General features: G+C 39.2%; 1 protein-coding gene across 1 annotated transcript; it reads right to left on the reverse strand.

Annotated features, from left to right (window-relative positions):
- Positions 1-499: 499 nt before the first annotated feature.
- On the reverse strand, positions 500-16248 carry LOC117266524 (glycine receptor subunit alpha-2). Its single transcript, XM_033641781.2, has 10 exons — positions 15769-16248; positions 15060-15187; positions 14237-14304; positions 8445-8668; positions 7166-7248; positions 5786-5923; positions 5467-5681; positions 2999-3157; positions 2327-2422; positions 500-2208 (listed from the first exon to the last, which is right to left on the reverse strand). Exons 1-10 carry the CDS (start codon positions 15825-15827, stop codon positions 1936-1938), a joined length of 1443 nt encoding a protein of 480 aa, XP_033497672.1. The 5' UTR covers positions 15828-16248; the 3' UTR covers positions 500-1935.
- Between the last annotated feature and the right edge of the window lie 375 nt (positions 16249-16623).

The raw sequence follows: 16623 nt of genomic DNA on the forward strand, positions 1-16623 counted from the left end.
GGGACCCCTGGGTGTGGGCCTGGTAGACCCGTCCGGTAATACACCCATGACTGTATGCATGTGACAACTACCTTTAATATGACATCTTAACTTGATAACAAGATATATTTTTAAAATGAGACTTGGTTATAAGAGATGGTCCCAGTCTCCAGGCATGTGTACACACAAATGCTAATTTTGAAATATGTCAAAAACCCAAACAGTGTGAGGTACTGAGCAAATCACTTCAAAACAGTTATTGCAGTGACATTTTGCACTTTTGCCTCATAAAAGAAGAGTGAGTACTGAGAATAAACTTGACAAAGAAAAGTATCAGAGGCAAGACAAATCTAGTTCTGGCTTTAGAGAACGTCATAGTTTGAACATTTGAATATCACAGCTGATAATTAGGCTAAGCGTAAACCTTTGGATTGTCTGACATTACAAGTCAGGGTTAAAATGAGCAGATCATTTTAAATCATAATTGTTTATAAGAAAGGTTACACAACAATACAGTAAGTATTTCAAATTAAACCATTTCTTTATTTCATATTGAGCAACAAATTATTTCAGGGATACTTTTGTTTCTAAAGAAAAAAATACTCTGTGTGTAACATAGCTGGGCTTTGTTAAACACCAATACAACACCCATTGTGCAGGCCTCAGGAGAACTCAAGTTAAGCAATATGTTTTGATAACTGTTCTCATGCACACTTGATAATATAAATCTTTGGCCAATATACAAGAACGAAACTGAAGCCTTTAACCGATGACTGACATGGCTGAATAATGATAAAAGTAATGTGTGTGCCATGCCATTATATCAGTACAATAGTGATGCCTAAAAATTTCTGGACAATTTGTCCATCAGTTTTTTAGGCATTAAATGCCTTAATTTAAATTTGAAACGCATAAACAGATTATTCCATTCTTTATTACAGACAGGCTTTCTATGGGAGGGTCTAAAATGTGAACTGATAAATATTACGTTATGATAAAATAGTCATGCCATTACAAAATAGCATTCAATCTGAGATTTCTGCAGCCTGCATAGAAACAAAACATTTTGATGCCTGTAAAGTGTCACTTGAGGTGAGAGACACAGCAGAGTCGCTGCTGTTTCACAGTGTAATTCCTGCCCGTAGTGATATTTGTTTTGTATGAAACCTGTGGCTCTGGACACTGTTGACCACTGCACCAGTTAAATAACAATAAACAAAATACAGGCGTGCTAAGAATGTGCTACAGTGAAGCTACAGTAACTGCACATACGGATATTTTTTCCCCAAAAAAGTGTGAGATAATAATCTTAAAGGGCAAGGGTGGAGGATTTAAGGGGTTATATTGGCAGAAGTGGAATATAATATAATAATTATGTTTTCTTTCATGTATAATTGCCTAACGTTAATGCTGGGCTCGTGGCCTGTCTCTGACGAGCCGAACAACATTGGAAAACACTGATTTGTAACGTGTAACTGCTTTATTCAGTGTTTTTACTGGTTTAAATCACCTGGTCTGATGGTTTAGGAGATGAGGAGACCTCTGCAAATAAATTGGCTCCTGGTAAAAACCTCCTGAACAATGAACATTGAAGGAATTCTAACCAGGAGAAATTTCAGTTGGTTGCAATCTGCAATCCTCACCACTAGATGTCACTAAATTCCCCTAAATGTTACACACTGGACCTTAAAGATGCTGACTATACACACATACTGTACACTGAGGTGTGATGTATAAAGCATCAGTGCTGAGGCAAAGTGCATTTCTTTGGAGGTATTAAAAATGTAAAGAAACTGATGGACTCTTCCATGCCTTGGAATGTCCCAATGACACTGGACATGCAGTCACAATGTATCTTGCATGGCTCAGCTGAGGACTCTCAGCCTGTAAATGTTTCAGTGAAGAGAGCAGAAATAAAGGTATCCAGTGTCTTTATGGTCCTCGTTCGTTGTGTCATCACAGCGTGGCTAGAAGGTCTTCATGTCGTAGAACTTTGTAGGTAAGCCAGTAGAGGACATTAAACATGAGGAAGCTCATGGGGAAAACAGCTCGGGCAATGGTATCAATCCTTTTTGCTCGATCCACAAAGCGCCTGCGAATATCATAGAAACCTAAACCAGGAGGTAAATCTGCGAAGACCGGCGTTGCATCCATTTCCTGTGCGGTCCCTGCTGCCAGGGCAAGTCCATAACTCTGGAAGAGTAAACCCTGCTGTGCCAGCTCCTCCTCCTGGGAAGAAAAAGACACAGCACATAATAACCATCTGCTCTCAGTGAGAATCACACAGCTTCACTGATGCCAGTGATTGGCTGGCTGGTGTTTAACTAAACAAGGCGACGGTACATACCCTGGCACAGGCACTGCACTGCTGGACTACGTTCCCATGAGGAGCATTGTTGCCTGACATGTTTTTTCCTTTCACCTTACTGTCACCACTTCCCTGCTGATGGGAGGAAAAGCAGCACATATATTGAATCATCAAATAGACTGCATGATGGAAAAGTCATGACACAGCTCCTGTATGCTGCATGTGTCTTTCAAATCCTCATTAACAAGCAATCATCATCTGTTTCTGACAAAGTGAATACAGGTCTGACATTAATGTGAAATGAGACCACTTGGAGATGAAGTCAGAGCAAATTTCAATGGCGTTGCATAATCCCAACAAATGAATAAGTACAAAGGACTCAAGCAGATGTTTTGTGTATTGCGTTATAAATATTACAAGGTATTAATGAGTCCTGCAGCTGCTGTCACACTGCTTCATTTAAGAAATATTTTATATTTAAAAGGTGCGTTGGCCTGTTTTGTCTCCAGTGTTTTTCTTCTCCACATGAGGCCGCAAGATGTGGAGAACAGTGGAATAAGGTGATGGCTTGAATTAATTACAGGTCAGTGCTGTCTGCATTTCCCGGCTGGAGTGCAACATGCAGCTGAGTTGTGTAGCTCGTGCATAGCTGGGCGCAGGGAATAGCAGGTGACAGCTGCCCGAGGGGCTGAGTGGGTGGGTTGCACTCACAGCTCTCTGCCGCTGTTGCTCTTTGAGCTTCTTCCTCAGCCTGAAGAACTCCTTGTGCTGGCGTGAAACAAAATTAACGGCTGCATACTCCAGCAGTGCAGCAAACACGAAGAGAAGACACACCGCCATCCAAATGTCTATGGCTTTCACATAGGACACCTGCGAAACCGTGAAAATCAAATTAGGGAAGTCACTCAGTAAATATTAGCGTTCATGCCATGTTAGCCAGTGACATGAAAGACATGAGATTATGACTCCATGTCAAGAGTTACATGTTGGATTACTTTGTGGATCTTCATTGATATTAAACAGAGGTGGAAGAAGTATAACTTAACTAAACTTTACAAAACTAGATTATAAAGATACTCCACTACAAGTTAGATTCAACATATGTTACATTTTCTTCAAAGCATCATTATTATTGATGCATTAACACGTATAAAGATGCAACAACTGTACTAATAACACCACAGGAATAATAATAATGTAATACTCTGAAAAGGGACACTGCACCAGTTATTTTACTTTTGATACAGTTTGGGGAATAATCAGTGCTTTTTAATAGTCTTGCTTTTTCTTGTGGTGAAGTCTTTTCACATTGTGGTATAACTACTTTTATTTAAGGAAAATGATCTGCATCCTTCTCTCAGTACTGCAATTCTAACCATGCATGTAGTCCTTTCTATTTCAATTTCTGGGGCATTAAACGGCCTATCACGGCTCAGTGCATCATGAATAAAATTTGGGATTGAACTGACTGGAACAAATAGGTATGCACCTGTGTTCAAAAACTGAAATGGCTCAATTTAAAGTTGTACCCCTGCCTAATTAGAAAGCCAGCACTGAGCATAGCAAAGGCCTTCAAACTCCTGCCTGGACCTACATCATGCATAAGTGTCACTGACACTGGGAGTGCTGGCAACATGTCCCCACCACTTGGCTGATTTTGTCCCCATGACTTTTTGAAAGCGTTTGCACAATGAGGAAATATACAATGCAATGCAAGTATGGAAAATCAAAAGTACACTGTCCAAAGGTAAACAAAAAATAATAAGCCCTTCTAGCCAACTGATTCCAAAATGACCCAAAACCACACATGTGCCGATCGGCAATTTAATTAAACTGCATTTTGTCCATTTGTTCTCTGTAAACATGACAATACCTATGAGCTATTAAAGAGATAGTGTAGATTTTAAAAGTGGGGTTGTATGCAGTACTTGTCCATAGTCAGCATATTACCTACAGTAGATGGCACTCTACCTTTTGGTCAGACAGCCCATTCCAATGGGGAAGTCATTAGTTCCACAGCTAAAGGCACCAGACTCCATTGATAAAAAACAGTCATTTTGGCTTGCTTAAAATAGAAGCTGCTGGTCTACAGCTGCTCAGTTAGTAAGTTTGTGTTATTGTGTGACTTTGGTGAATCCAAACTAATCACTATAAACAGCAAAGTCACACAATAACCCTTCCAAAATAACTGATTGAGGCAGCGGTAGACCAGCAGCTCCAGTGTTCAGGGACATTAAATCACTGTTTTCCTCAATGGAGTCTGGCTTTGAAGAGGACAATATAATGGCTTCAGTTCCCCATCAGAAATTGCTGTCTGATGGAAAAGTGAAAATACTCTTAATATAGTGCATACTTAAACTGATACTGATTGTTTTAGGTGGGCCTTTTTTAAGTGGCTAAAATACGTTTTATTGCTGTATCCACAGCAGTTCATTGTTTGGCTTTTATGTCAATCTGCTTTCCTGCTTCTCCAAACTGGGGCCCTGCTGACTGACATCCATTATAGGTAATACACTGACTATGGACAAGTTCCTCATACAACCCTGCTGGAGGATGGAAGAGTAAATGATGCCTACATGTGTGTTGACTCAGCAGTGACAACATATTTGAAAGCAATTCAAATTTTGCTTAATATTCCATTACATTTTTATATTTAAACTGTCATCTGCCATCTGAATTATGTGTTTTCCTTTACATGAATAAAGACATTCCAACTATAAATTGCTGCACAAAATTTCACCAGAATGCAGGACATGTGTTTGACACTCATAATTTTGTGGGTGAGGACCCCTGGACCCCCTGTTCTTATTCAATGGTCAGATATAATTACAGCGGCCAAACCGCAGTAATTATCTACTCTGACCTCATACCAATCCCTCCATTACATTGCCTGAAATCACTTATGACCATTTAAAAAACGTTTTTCATCTGACCCCTTTTGTCCCCGCCACTTTCCAACACAAAGTGACACCCTTTATGCCATGAGTATAGGCTTTTTAAAACTTGTACTTTCTTAAAATTATTACCACCTCTGCTCTCAATAATAATAAACACATTAAAACATTGTAAATTAGAAAACTTCAATGCACCTTTTCCTCCTGAAATCATCCCAGAATGTATAAAAAATAATGACTAACTTGATTTTCTAATGTTGAGTGTCACAAACCAAACTGTCTGACCTTTGGCAGGGAGGCCCTGGAGCCTGAGCTCTGCGTCGTCATGGTGAGCACTGTAGTGATCCCCAGTCCCACTCTGGCCGGAGCTGCATCCATGTTGATCCAGAAGGACACCCAGGACAGGATGACGGTGAGCAGACTCGGTATGTACATCTGGATCAGGTAGTAGCCCATCTGACGCTCCAGGTGGAATTTGACCTCGATGCAGGTGAATTTACCTAACCACAGGAGGAGATACAGGTGCAAACTGACAGTCTTATTAGAAGTTGATTGACAGTATCTGTCAAGGATGTTGGCTGGCAGGTCGTCGTGTGTCATATACCTGTGTTGTAGTGCTTGGTGCAGTAGCCGAGGCCTTTCTCCTCTTTTAGCACAAACTGAGGGAGCGTCAGATCATCAGCCACCTGCACCGCTCCCACATCCAGCCATTCAAAAATGAGATCATTCATGGTGTAGCCAACTAGAAAAGAGACAGAGAGAAGGTACTATATGGCACATAATGAGTTTATGATAAAATCTATATTTAAGGTTCTGTGTGTAACTTTCAGGAAGTTTCAGTGACACCTCTCTCTAAGGCCATTAAGTGAACTGTGGCATCCCCTGTAGCTGCAAGCCAACACCTGCATGGGCCACAACAGTGACTAACAAGATTTCATTTGGACCATATCTGCACCATGATACTGTCTCGCTTTTTGCAAATTACCAACTATCAGCTGACATTACAAAACAACCATAGGCAGATTGATGCAGCGTAGCTTTACAGCTAGCTGGCTAACCTTAGCACTGGTTACAGTCATTGGCTGCCCAGGTCGCTGTAACTTAGCTATGCTACATGGATCTGCTGTTGGTTGCTTTGTAGCTGATAATATATAATAATATATAATAATAATAATAGTAATTTGCAGCCCCACAAGTATGGATAAATTAGCTGAATTTATCCACTCAGTACAGTATTTTGCTACATTTTCTTGTTAGCAATTTGCCCACATTGGCAAGCAAACCAAGGTTAGCTAACATTAGCCAGCTAACACCACAATATTACAATACATTTAACATGTCAGTGTTTCCTCTGGAATCTTTTTCACACAGGGGGCAATGAAATTATGATATGAGTGTGATTTATTTAATGTTTTTTTAGACTACAAATGAGCCAAGAATTAGCTAGCGCACTTCACACCCACTGCTAAGAAATAACATCCCCCAGAGGAACAGGGCGGCAGCTGCAAAGACAGACCCTCAGTCAGCGGCTGTAACAGCTCAAATCCAGCCAGCGCAAACCTCAGCAGTAAATGAACGCCCAAACGAAAGTCTGCAGGCTGCTGTTGCCAAATGTACACAATGGAAACACGTGTGTGGTGGGTGCTGGTCATTTGTTGACATTAGCGGACTCCATTTCTTAGCTAACGTTAAAGCTGTTAGCACTGTACAGAGCTGAAAAGAGATGCAGCACACTGTTGGGAGAAGTTGCCTTGAGGGCTTTCTGCCAGAATTTCTTGGTTAAAATTCATCACATCCTTCGGGTTTCCCAGAAAATATCGGAAATAAAATATCTTCCCAAGTCCTTTACATAGAAGTTAGTCCACAAGCTGTCTCTTTTTTAAGTTATGTTACAATATCTTCACCCATTGGCAATAAAAAAAATACTAAATGTAAAATACTGTATCTTTAATGCTCTCAAGCCTGCTTTAAAGGATGAACTCACAGCTTTCGAGCTGCATCGTACACGTCTGGCTGTCCATGGGGAAGTTCTTCAGATCCATAGGACAGGAAAGGGTAAGGGTCAGCCTGGAAAACAGAGACAGCAACACTGTAATGGCACTGGGATGGTGTGTACAATGAAAAGGTGATACCCTCACACTGCAATCCATGAGTAGATCCCCAGCTAGCCAGCAGCACTAAACCCACAGCACCAGCCATCTCCTGCTTATGTTTCACTCAAAGTCTTTCTGCACACTCACCCTACATTAAGGGTCACATCAAGCAGCTCTAACCTCTCTGACACCTGTCCTCCTCTCCATCTTTATACCTCACTGCACCCCACGCAAACCGCACAAAGGACTGACAGGTGCTGACAGACAATATGTCAGCCTGTATGGAGGGCTTGACATAAAGTGGGTTGAGAACACGGCAGCACAATTGGCAAAAATAGAAGAGTACTCCCCCCTTACAAGACATAGAGGTCAAGAAAAAAGAACATCCCATTCCTCAGTTGAAGTCTTGGCAAGGACTTTACTGACGTCTAATCACTGAGTATCTGTTGCTGCCGCTGCTCTTTTTGTTGAGCCATGATGTCTTTCGCCACTCATTTTTAAGGACCCCTACTCTTTATTCCAGCAAGGACAAAGTGAAGAGTCTCACAAAATGAGCAATACTGCAGAGAGGAGGAAAGCAAGTAATCTGGATTCAGTGTCGTCCAATAGACACAGTGGCTAACCATATGTGAGTAAGTGAATGAAGGGCAATAATAAATTTATAGAAATATATTTATTTATTTTTCACAGTTTCAAACTTTCTGGCCCTGTTTATTTAGTGAAACTAATAATTAAAGTCACTAAGTGGTCATTTAGTTAGTTATTCATTTCCCAAGTTTAGCTATTACATTAAAGGTTCAGTAACCAGAGAGGCAGCTGATCATTTTGTTCATGCTTAACATAATTGCTAATAGAGCTTTAAACATTGCTTCATCTTTCATATATTCTAATGAAAACCATTACGCTACAATTCACCACAGCTTTAGTGCCACATTACTGACCTGATTCTGTTTTAGCCTGCAGTTATTATTCACAGTGGGTGCTGGACAACACAATGACAGCTGAACTGAACTGGAGTGAAACAAACATGTTGTTGGAACATATACTTAGTGGCTCATACATCTCATAGATAGAAGTTTATATTCAGCTGGCCACTTGACAAACCATGGAAGTGGATTTATAATATCTGATAGAAGTAAATCCTGCTGCATTATTCAACAACAAGATCACCTGATGCTGTAGAGGACGTTCCCATTCTGGAATATCCGAAGCAGTTTGTTGTCTGTTGTAACCTCGTGAAAGTTTGCTCCCTTTTCATTTGCAAAGAACAGGTCAGGTTTCCAAATGGAGTCCAACATCGAAGGGTCCAGATCCAGAGAGTCATCTGGATACTCCTTATATGCCAGTCGAGGGTCATTCCACTGCTGTCGCAGAAATACATTGAGCCGGTAGTCCTAAAGTATGGAATTAAGTTATAATTAGGAATTAAAATTGTTACAGTTATAAGTAACTGACACAAAATATGTAGCCACAAGTAGTAATTTAATAGTTTATGCCATAGTACAATCATATTGAGAGTTTAAAGCTTGTAAGTACAGTAGTCCTGAGAGCTCAACACACTGCAAATTAAGAAGACACATGCAAATAGTAAACACAAGCAAATAAACCAAAAAAAAAAGTCATACATTTTTCAACATGCTGCAAATAGAGAAAAGACAACCAAATGCATACACAGAAATGGAAACTTATGACTTGACTTAACCTAACCTAGCATTAGCTTTTTACTCATTATTAGTATGCTAATTCAAATAATCTAAAAAATATACACACACAATTCATTGTGAAACATGTTAATATTCTGTTTGCTGACTTTAACATTAATAGGTACTTTCAGAACCTGTAATACGGGATGAGCAAGTTAAACTACCTGTAGGTTTTGCTGACATGACTAACAAAGTGTAACACATCACTTTCTATCAGTTAACGAAAAGCAAAGCAAACAACAAAACAAGTAACAGATGTGTGTTCTTTCATTACAGAAAGGGTTGGTATACATTTGAAAATATCATTCATGACGTCAAGTGGCAATTTATTTCCGTCCTTCAAAGGTAGCCTATTGGTGACAATTCTGAAAATAATTAAAGCCAGCTAAGATAATGTTAGCCTGTTTCATACAAGGTAAAAGGAGGCCAAAACTGTGTTCATCTTAAATAAGAAGTGGTAAGTTACTTAAAATGTATTTATTGTTGCTTTCTTAAAGTATGTGATAGTATGAGTCCTTTTTTTCCATAAGCAATTTATGTGGGTCTGGTGTATTTAATCAGATTGTTTGAATTGGCAGGCTCATAAAAAGCAAAAGGCTAACGCTAGGCTAACAACAGATATCTGCAATACTATCTGAGTCATGCAGTCATAATGTTAAAATAAACAAAAGCAATGTAACTACATTTTTGCTCATTTTTCAATGGCACTAATGGATAGCCAACTTCAATATCTTTATAAACCAATAAACACAGCAACAACAAATGTGTCCCAGCCATGTGCATCACTCTTTAGTGTCCCTGGAAACAGTTTCTGTTGTGTTCTACAAGCAGCATTTTTTTTAACTTGGTTCATAGACTGTAAAGTACTCGGTTTTGTTTTGTCTATTTGCAGTGAGGTGTTTTTTAGAGTCAAGAAGATGCTTTCTTAATCTGCATGTGTCTATGCATCTAATTCTTGTGTCATTTTAATAAACCATGTGAGAGGGCCAAGATCTTGTGAACAGTAATAAGTCACAAGCAAGAAACAAATGAACCTGCTGCGTCTCTCAGCAGGCAATGAGCACTGTGCACACGCAAACTCTCTGTAAGCAAAAATAAATAAATAAACACTGACAAAAAGACTTGAGTGCCCGTGACCTAAACGACAGAAAACTCCACTTAAAGTTTCATCATTTAAAGTTTGATGGCTCTCCCAAGAGGTATTTTAGAAAAAGCATGAGTCTTCCTAACTCTAAACTAGAATAAATAAAAAAAAAAAACAAGGTTGTCCCCAAACACTCTCCATGGACCTCATGAATAAAGGATTTTCCCTTATTTGATGGTGACAGAGAGATGATAAAATCATAGCTGACATTATGTAATGAACTTACAAGATGGTGTTTACAGTCATCAATTAATCATAATCTAATGACAGTATGTTTAAGCATCATGAAACATGCTCCAAATGGCTTCTCCAAACAGAGGGAGGAGAGCCAGAAACACTTAAGATGAATTAACACCAAAGAGCCTAATGCTTCTGATGTACGAGCATCAACCAGCTCTGTTGTCCAACGAACATAGCTGGGATTCCTGCATTGGCAGCAAATTAAAGTAGCTGAGGCTTTTTTTTTTTAAGAACAGCTAACGTCTGTAAATACACTCATAAATGTTTTCACTCCACTACATTCATTTAACAGCTTTGGTTACTAGTTACTTTCCACATTAAAATGATTGTTGATTATATTATTACAAAATAAAATCAACAAATTAATGATGATACACTGTATTGTTATACATTAAGCTACCCAGCAGGATACAAAGCAGTTATACTTAGCCCCATCTGCAGCTGCAGCATTAAAGTGATGTTTGCACATGATGTTTGCACTTAAGTTAAGTTTTGAAGGCAATTTTAACAGAGTATTTCTACACAGTGGTATTGCTACTTTTACTAAGTAGTAATTTTTAATTAAATATTAGCAAAGTAAAATGCACTGTAAAGAGTAATTAGTTCATCTTCCACCACTGTGACAAAAATCAGTGGCACATGTTGATTATAACAACACATTCTAACTCCAAATAATAATATAAAACTGATATTAAACAATAATACAACTATAAAAGTGCCTACAACAGACAAACAAACAAAGGTTTTTAAGCATCACTTTTATGGTCTTTCCTGTTAAAGTTCTTACAGTTTAAACCTCATTTGCCCTGCTACTGCCATCCTCTTTGGTAATTAAGAAGCTTATAAGAGGTGCAAGCAGTTATATGAGAGAACAACAAGTGTACTTCTAAATCCTGATAGTGGAAGAAAAATAATTCAGAAGCTAAAAGACAGTGGCGCCACCAAGGGGTGGCCACGGGGCCACGACCACTCTGATACAATCGCTGGCCAGCCAGTGAAAACTAATCAGAGGCCTCTGTGTGGTGTTATTAAACTTGAGTAAATGTTTTTTCCCCTTATAATCAATGTACTCCTTTAAATTAAAGTTGTATAATTGTGTTGAAAAGGACAATAGCGTATTTGAAGAACAATGAATAGTCTAACACATGTGTACAGATACTTAACCTATTGAAACAGGATTGTTGTGAAACTCAAAATGTTAACTGAAGTGGTTTAGTCTATGTACATGAAATTATTAACAACATTAGAGGGAAATTTCGGTTTATTTCAACCTGTCTCCTATCGTCCTAAATTTGTTTCAAGTGACTAGTGACATAAAAATAATAGTTAGCATGTTAGCCGTTAGCCTAGATACAGCCGGGGCGCATAGTAGCATCAGACCTGTTAAAACGTAAGTGAACGGGCAACCTTCAAGTGTAAAGTTAGTCCACTAAACAAGCTTTTTTTCCACAAAGACCGCCTTATATCGTTAGGATAAATGTCAGAGAACATATAGAAAACGACATGTAAACGTGTTGTCTTACCTTACCGGTGTGGTGCCATGTTTGTTTACCCTTTTAGTTCTTTCCAAAGCACGGCCGAAATATATCTGGCGAGCTCTAGATAAAGCCCAGCTGGATACTAACGTTACTCCAGGTGGAGGTGTCTCGTCCTCGGTCACATCCAGACCTTGAAAATAAGGCTGCAACCGGTCCCATCCCTTGCAACAGAGGGATTCCTCTTCTGTGGGCACTGGGGCACAGCATTCACAGGTACACCACCAATCTCCAGAGCTACGCAGCCTTGCAGCAGCCATTCCTCCTCTCTCGTCCTCTACCTGTTGCGCCTCTCTCTCTCTGCTCCTCCGTTCTTCAATTTCACGAAGCTCTTCGTCAGTGTATTCTGGCTCAAATAAATAAGGGCGGCCATCAAACTCTGCAAAATCAAATTCCTCCTCCACAAAGTCGAAGTCTGGCAAAAAGTCAGCCATTAGTCTATAAATCTTTCATAAAATAAATGAATGAACTCGCAAGATTTCAGGCATGGTATGAGATCGCTGCTTCTTCTCGCGATATTTTGGCCGCGCTTTGGAAAGCAGAGCTAAATGGTAAACAAACATGGCACCACACCGGTAAGGTAAGACAACACGTTTACATGTCATTTTCTATATGTTCTCTGACATTTATCCTAACGATATGAGGCTGTCTTTGTGGAAAAAAAGTTTGTTTAGTGGACTAACTTTGCACTTGAAGGTTGCCTGTTCACTTAGGTTTTAACAGGTCTGACGCTACTATGCGCCCCGGCTGTATCTAGGCTAACGGTTAACATGCTAATTATTATTTTTATGTCACTAGTCACTTGAAACTAATTTAGGACGATAGGAGACAGGTTGAAATAAACCGAAATTCCCCTTTAAGTGTAAAATAAGAAATCAAAGTTTTATGGCTGCATACCCCAGCAGTGCAGCAAACAAAAGAAGGCACATTGTCACCCAGACATCTATGGCTTTCACATACACCCTTGAAACTGCCATCAGTTGGTGGCCAACTGATGGAAACATGGAAACTGAGCCAGTGTTTGGTTTGTTGTCTCTGGGCTACTGTAGAAATATCAGGTCAGACTCCTGTGAGAGGACCCGCTCTGTATGTAGATATAAATGGCTCATTCTAAGGTAACAAAACACAACGATTCTTAGCTTCAGGTGATTATGACCTAATGAAAACTTAGCTATAAATATTATATATATCATTTCTGGCAAAAGATGCCTCTAAGTCCCACACACTGGACCTTCAACTCTGCACACTGACAATCTGTGCGTACCAATACTCATACTATCATACTATATAGTATGCCAGAAAAAGATTTAGTATGTCCCGATACATAGTATGTCAAATGCAGTATGCCAGAAATACCAGGATGTTCTACTACATCTGGTCCGATTTTGCAGTATGCAAGCCAGCATGCTATTCTGGCTATTCTGACCCACAATCCTCTGTGCAGCGACAATATGTCACATCGACTGAGCTGTACACAGATGACAGCCAGACAGCTCGCTGACAGCTGTTTGACAGCATATTGACAGATGTCAGATGTTGCAATGACTGATGACATTCAAGTAACTGAGGACCAGTTGAACAGTAATAATAGGAGTATTGATTGTTTAAGTGAACAAAATAATCATGAATATTACAAACAACAAAAGGACATAACTTAAAAAATAATAATGACAGAGAACTGCAGATGTAATTTCACTGTCACAAATATAATCATCACCCCAGGTTGATCTCCATCTCTGGTGAACTCCGTAAGTGGCATTTGTTTTATCTCCATGTAACGGATATAAAAGCAAGGGCGTCAAAGTTCAGGGCGTAGTGTTATGAGTAAGTAGTATGTCCCGATTGTGTGCATTCTGCATGCAACAGTACGCTACGAATGCTAGCCTACATGCTACAACAGCATAATAAAATTCCTGAAATTGAGATATAACTTTAGGTATTTCTGGGCACGCCTATGAAAAATCCCTTGGGGTGTCACTGCCAAGAGATACAGTAGAGTGCAACTGTTGCTTGACTTCACTAACATGCATGTTTTAACACTACTGACTCCACCAAAGTTGATACCTTTAACATAATTATACTGAATACTGGCCTGAGGAACAGAATTGCTATTTGTTGTCACATTTGTACTTCACTTAGTTCTTCATTTAGTGACACCTTAAAGTCACAGCGAGGACAGTCAAAAAATATATCTTCTTAACACTATTTAGATAGTCCAAGTTTGATATTCAATAATCAATGATAAAAGCAGATGTTCATGCTTATCTGCAGAAAATCATAGGGTCAATTTTTTTGTTACTAAAAGATCATCCAAATGAGGACTATAAGGAATCTTCTCACCATAGTTGTTTCAGTGATGGATCCGAAGCTGTTGATGAAGATGTTACACGTGACGTTGACTGGAGGACCTGAGAGAAACAGATTGTCATCACAGATTACAGTCACACTGATTTCTTCAATACCACTGATGATGTTTTCTGAGGAGGCTGCATGAAGTATTAAAGCCGGTAAAGAGCAGAGCGTTCTGGCAAAATAACATCTGCTTGCTCTTTTCATAATATGCCATGCTGTGTCCTGATAAATAGACTTATCCAAGATAACCAGCATGAAATTATGTTGTCATTTCCAGTACCCTCCCATTAGTGTAGTCCATCTGTCGCCCACCGAAACTTTAAATATTTCAGGGGCTCATTTCCTGAGAGGCAATAATTTATTGATTCTCCTTTAGTTACATTAGTGTATTTATAGATAATCAGCCGGGATTTACCCAGCATGCACTGACAAGGATGTGGAGCAAGTATGAAATATATATGAAATGCGACCCCAGAGACAGAGGGGGAAGTATGTCAGAGAGAATCTGCTGGCTTCACTCACAACAAGAGATCAAGATTGAACTGAAATGGGCCTGTGGGGTAACATGCCAGGGTAAAAAATGAAAAATATCATGACCCAAGGCTGTGGGTCAGCACAAAAACAGTTCAACAAATGACAAAAAACCTGACTTCTGTGTGAAAACATCTCAGCCTGCAGCTCCTCTTACTCCGGACCCATCTGTGAGTGATTTGTGCTACTTCACCGGCCACATTGTTACGCAGATCGCACTTTCCCCCCACACCTGTCCTGACAGAGGAAGGTCCTCCCACCGCACGCCACAGTGTGTTACCTTTGAAGTTCGGCCTGATGCGGGCGTCATAGCCAGATGTGCGTCCCATCAGTTTGTCTAGAAAGTCAGATGGAGAGGGAGCCTTGGCTGCTCTGCTCGGGAGCTTCATCTCTTTGCAGAGCACAGACCTGCCAAGTGACGAGAAAACAAACTCTGGATGTACTGATATTTTTCTTCACTTAATATTTAATACCTCAAATTCTCCTCCAGGAAGGGTTTATCTCACTTAAAATACAGTGGCTATCAGTTTATTTTTTACTGGATGGCAGCACATGCATTTTGTAATTTAAAGGTGTCATATACTGTGTATTCAGACTAGATGTATTAAATTATTTTTAAATATCTTTATTCAAAGATCCAGTTTAAATATGCAAATCATCTGTGTAATTACTTCAGCACCTGTTATCACCTAAAATCAAGCTTTTTTTTCCATCTGTTTAGTATAATCCTGCATTTTACATTATAAATGACACATTTAATGCAGGACTCTTCTCACTTTAAGAGAACAGTGATGTTTACATGCTCCTTGTCAAACAAGCACAAAGACCACCCAATGCATTGCCAATGTAAACTCATGTTAATTCCATAACAACACTGTGACACACACATGCATTTATATTACAATGGCTTAACAAACAGCAATTTACAGATATGCTTTATAATAAGTTCAGGAATGTTGATATACTACTACTTAAAAATCATCTCTTACCTGCCTTGCAGAAAAATGACAGATGAAGCCCACACCATACACAACATGTGCAATAGCATTCTTAGTTAGTAGAAACAACAGATGTAAGAGCGATGGAGGGAGGAACTGGAAAAGAAGGAAAGGAAAAAAGAAAAAGAAGCAGAGATGCGGGGAACTTGTTGTTGCTCTTGCAGCCGAGGCTGTGTGCTGTGAACTCAGCTGAGCCTCCCTCCCCTCCCTGCAGGTGTAAAATACAGGAAGCTGCTGCTCTATAATTCAAAATGCCCGTGTTTGTGTGGATGACTTGAAGCTTTATCTCTTTTTTATGGCCATATGCATGTTGAAGGAATTACTGCAAGAATATTTAAAGAGACAGGAGCATTTCCAAAGCAGAGTGGCCAGCGTTGCTCTTCATCGCAGCATTAGATTAACAGAGTTGGTTACTTTTTGCTGAGAAAACTTTTTAGTAAAATAAAAACTATGTTATTCACAGATTTAAAAGAATATTTTTAATAATGTGTCACATTTCACACTTGGTCAAACACTGCTGAGCAATCACAGCACTTAGTTATTAATCCAAATCCACAAACAGGAATTCAAAAAATAATTTCTACCACTCTTCAAATGTCATAAATGAAAATTATTGTCCTTAAAATGAGATCATTCACAGACATTTAAATGACACTGATATCTTCCACATTGACGTTGTATTTCATATTGTGGTGATAAATATTTGACAAGTGTGTCAAAATAAGCCAGTACCATCACTTTAAAGCCTCCTATAGTGTTAATGTGTTTATAGATCTTTTAGAGAGATGATCATTTGAATGAACTGTATTAAATTATAAAAGCATTACATGTATTCACAGCATCCCG

This window comes from Epinephelus lanceolatus, chromosome 11, assembly GCF_041903045.1.
Source record: "Epinephelus lanceolatus isolate andai-2023 chromosome 11, ASM4190304v1, whole genome shotgun sequence".
In the NCBI taxonomy this organism is placed as follows: domain Eukaryota; kingdom Metazoa; phylum Chordata; class Actinopteri; order Perciformes; family Serranidae; genus Epinephelus; species Epinephelus lanceolatus.

Coding starts and splice junctions, on each gene's coding strand:
- LOC117266524 (XM_033641781.2), bottom strand. CDS start 15,827: ATGCTATTGCACATGTTGTGTATGGTGTGGGCTTCATCTGTCATTTTT. Junction 5,924..7,165: donor TACGATGCAGCTCGAAAGCT/GTGAGTTCATCC, acceptor TCTCTTTTCTAG/TTGGCTACACCATGAATGAT. Junction 5,682..5,785: donor CACCAAGCACTACAACACAG/GTATATGACACA, acceptor TCCTGTGGTTAG/GTAAATTCACCTGCATCGAG.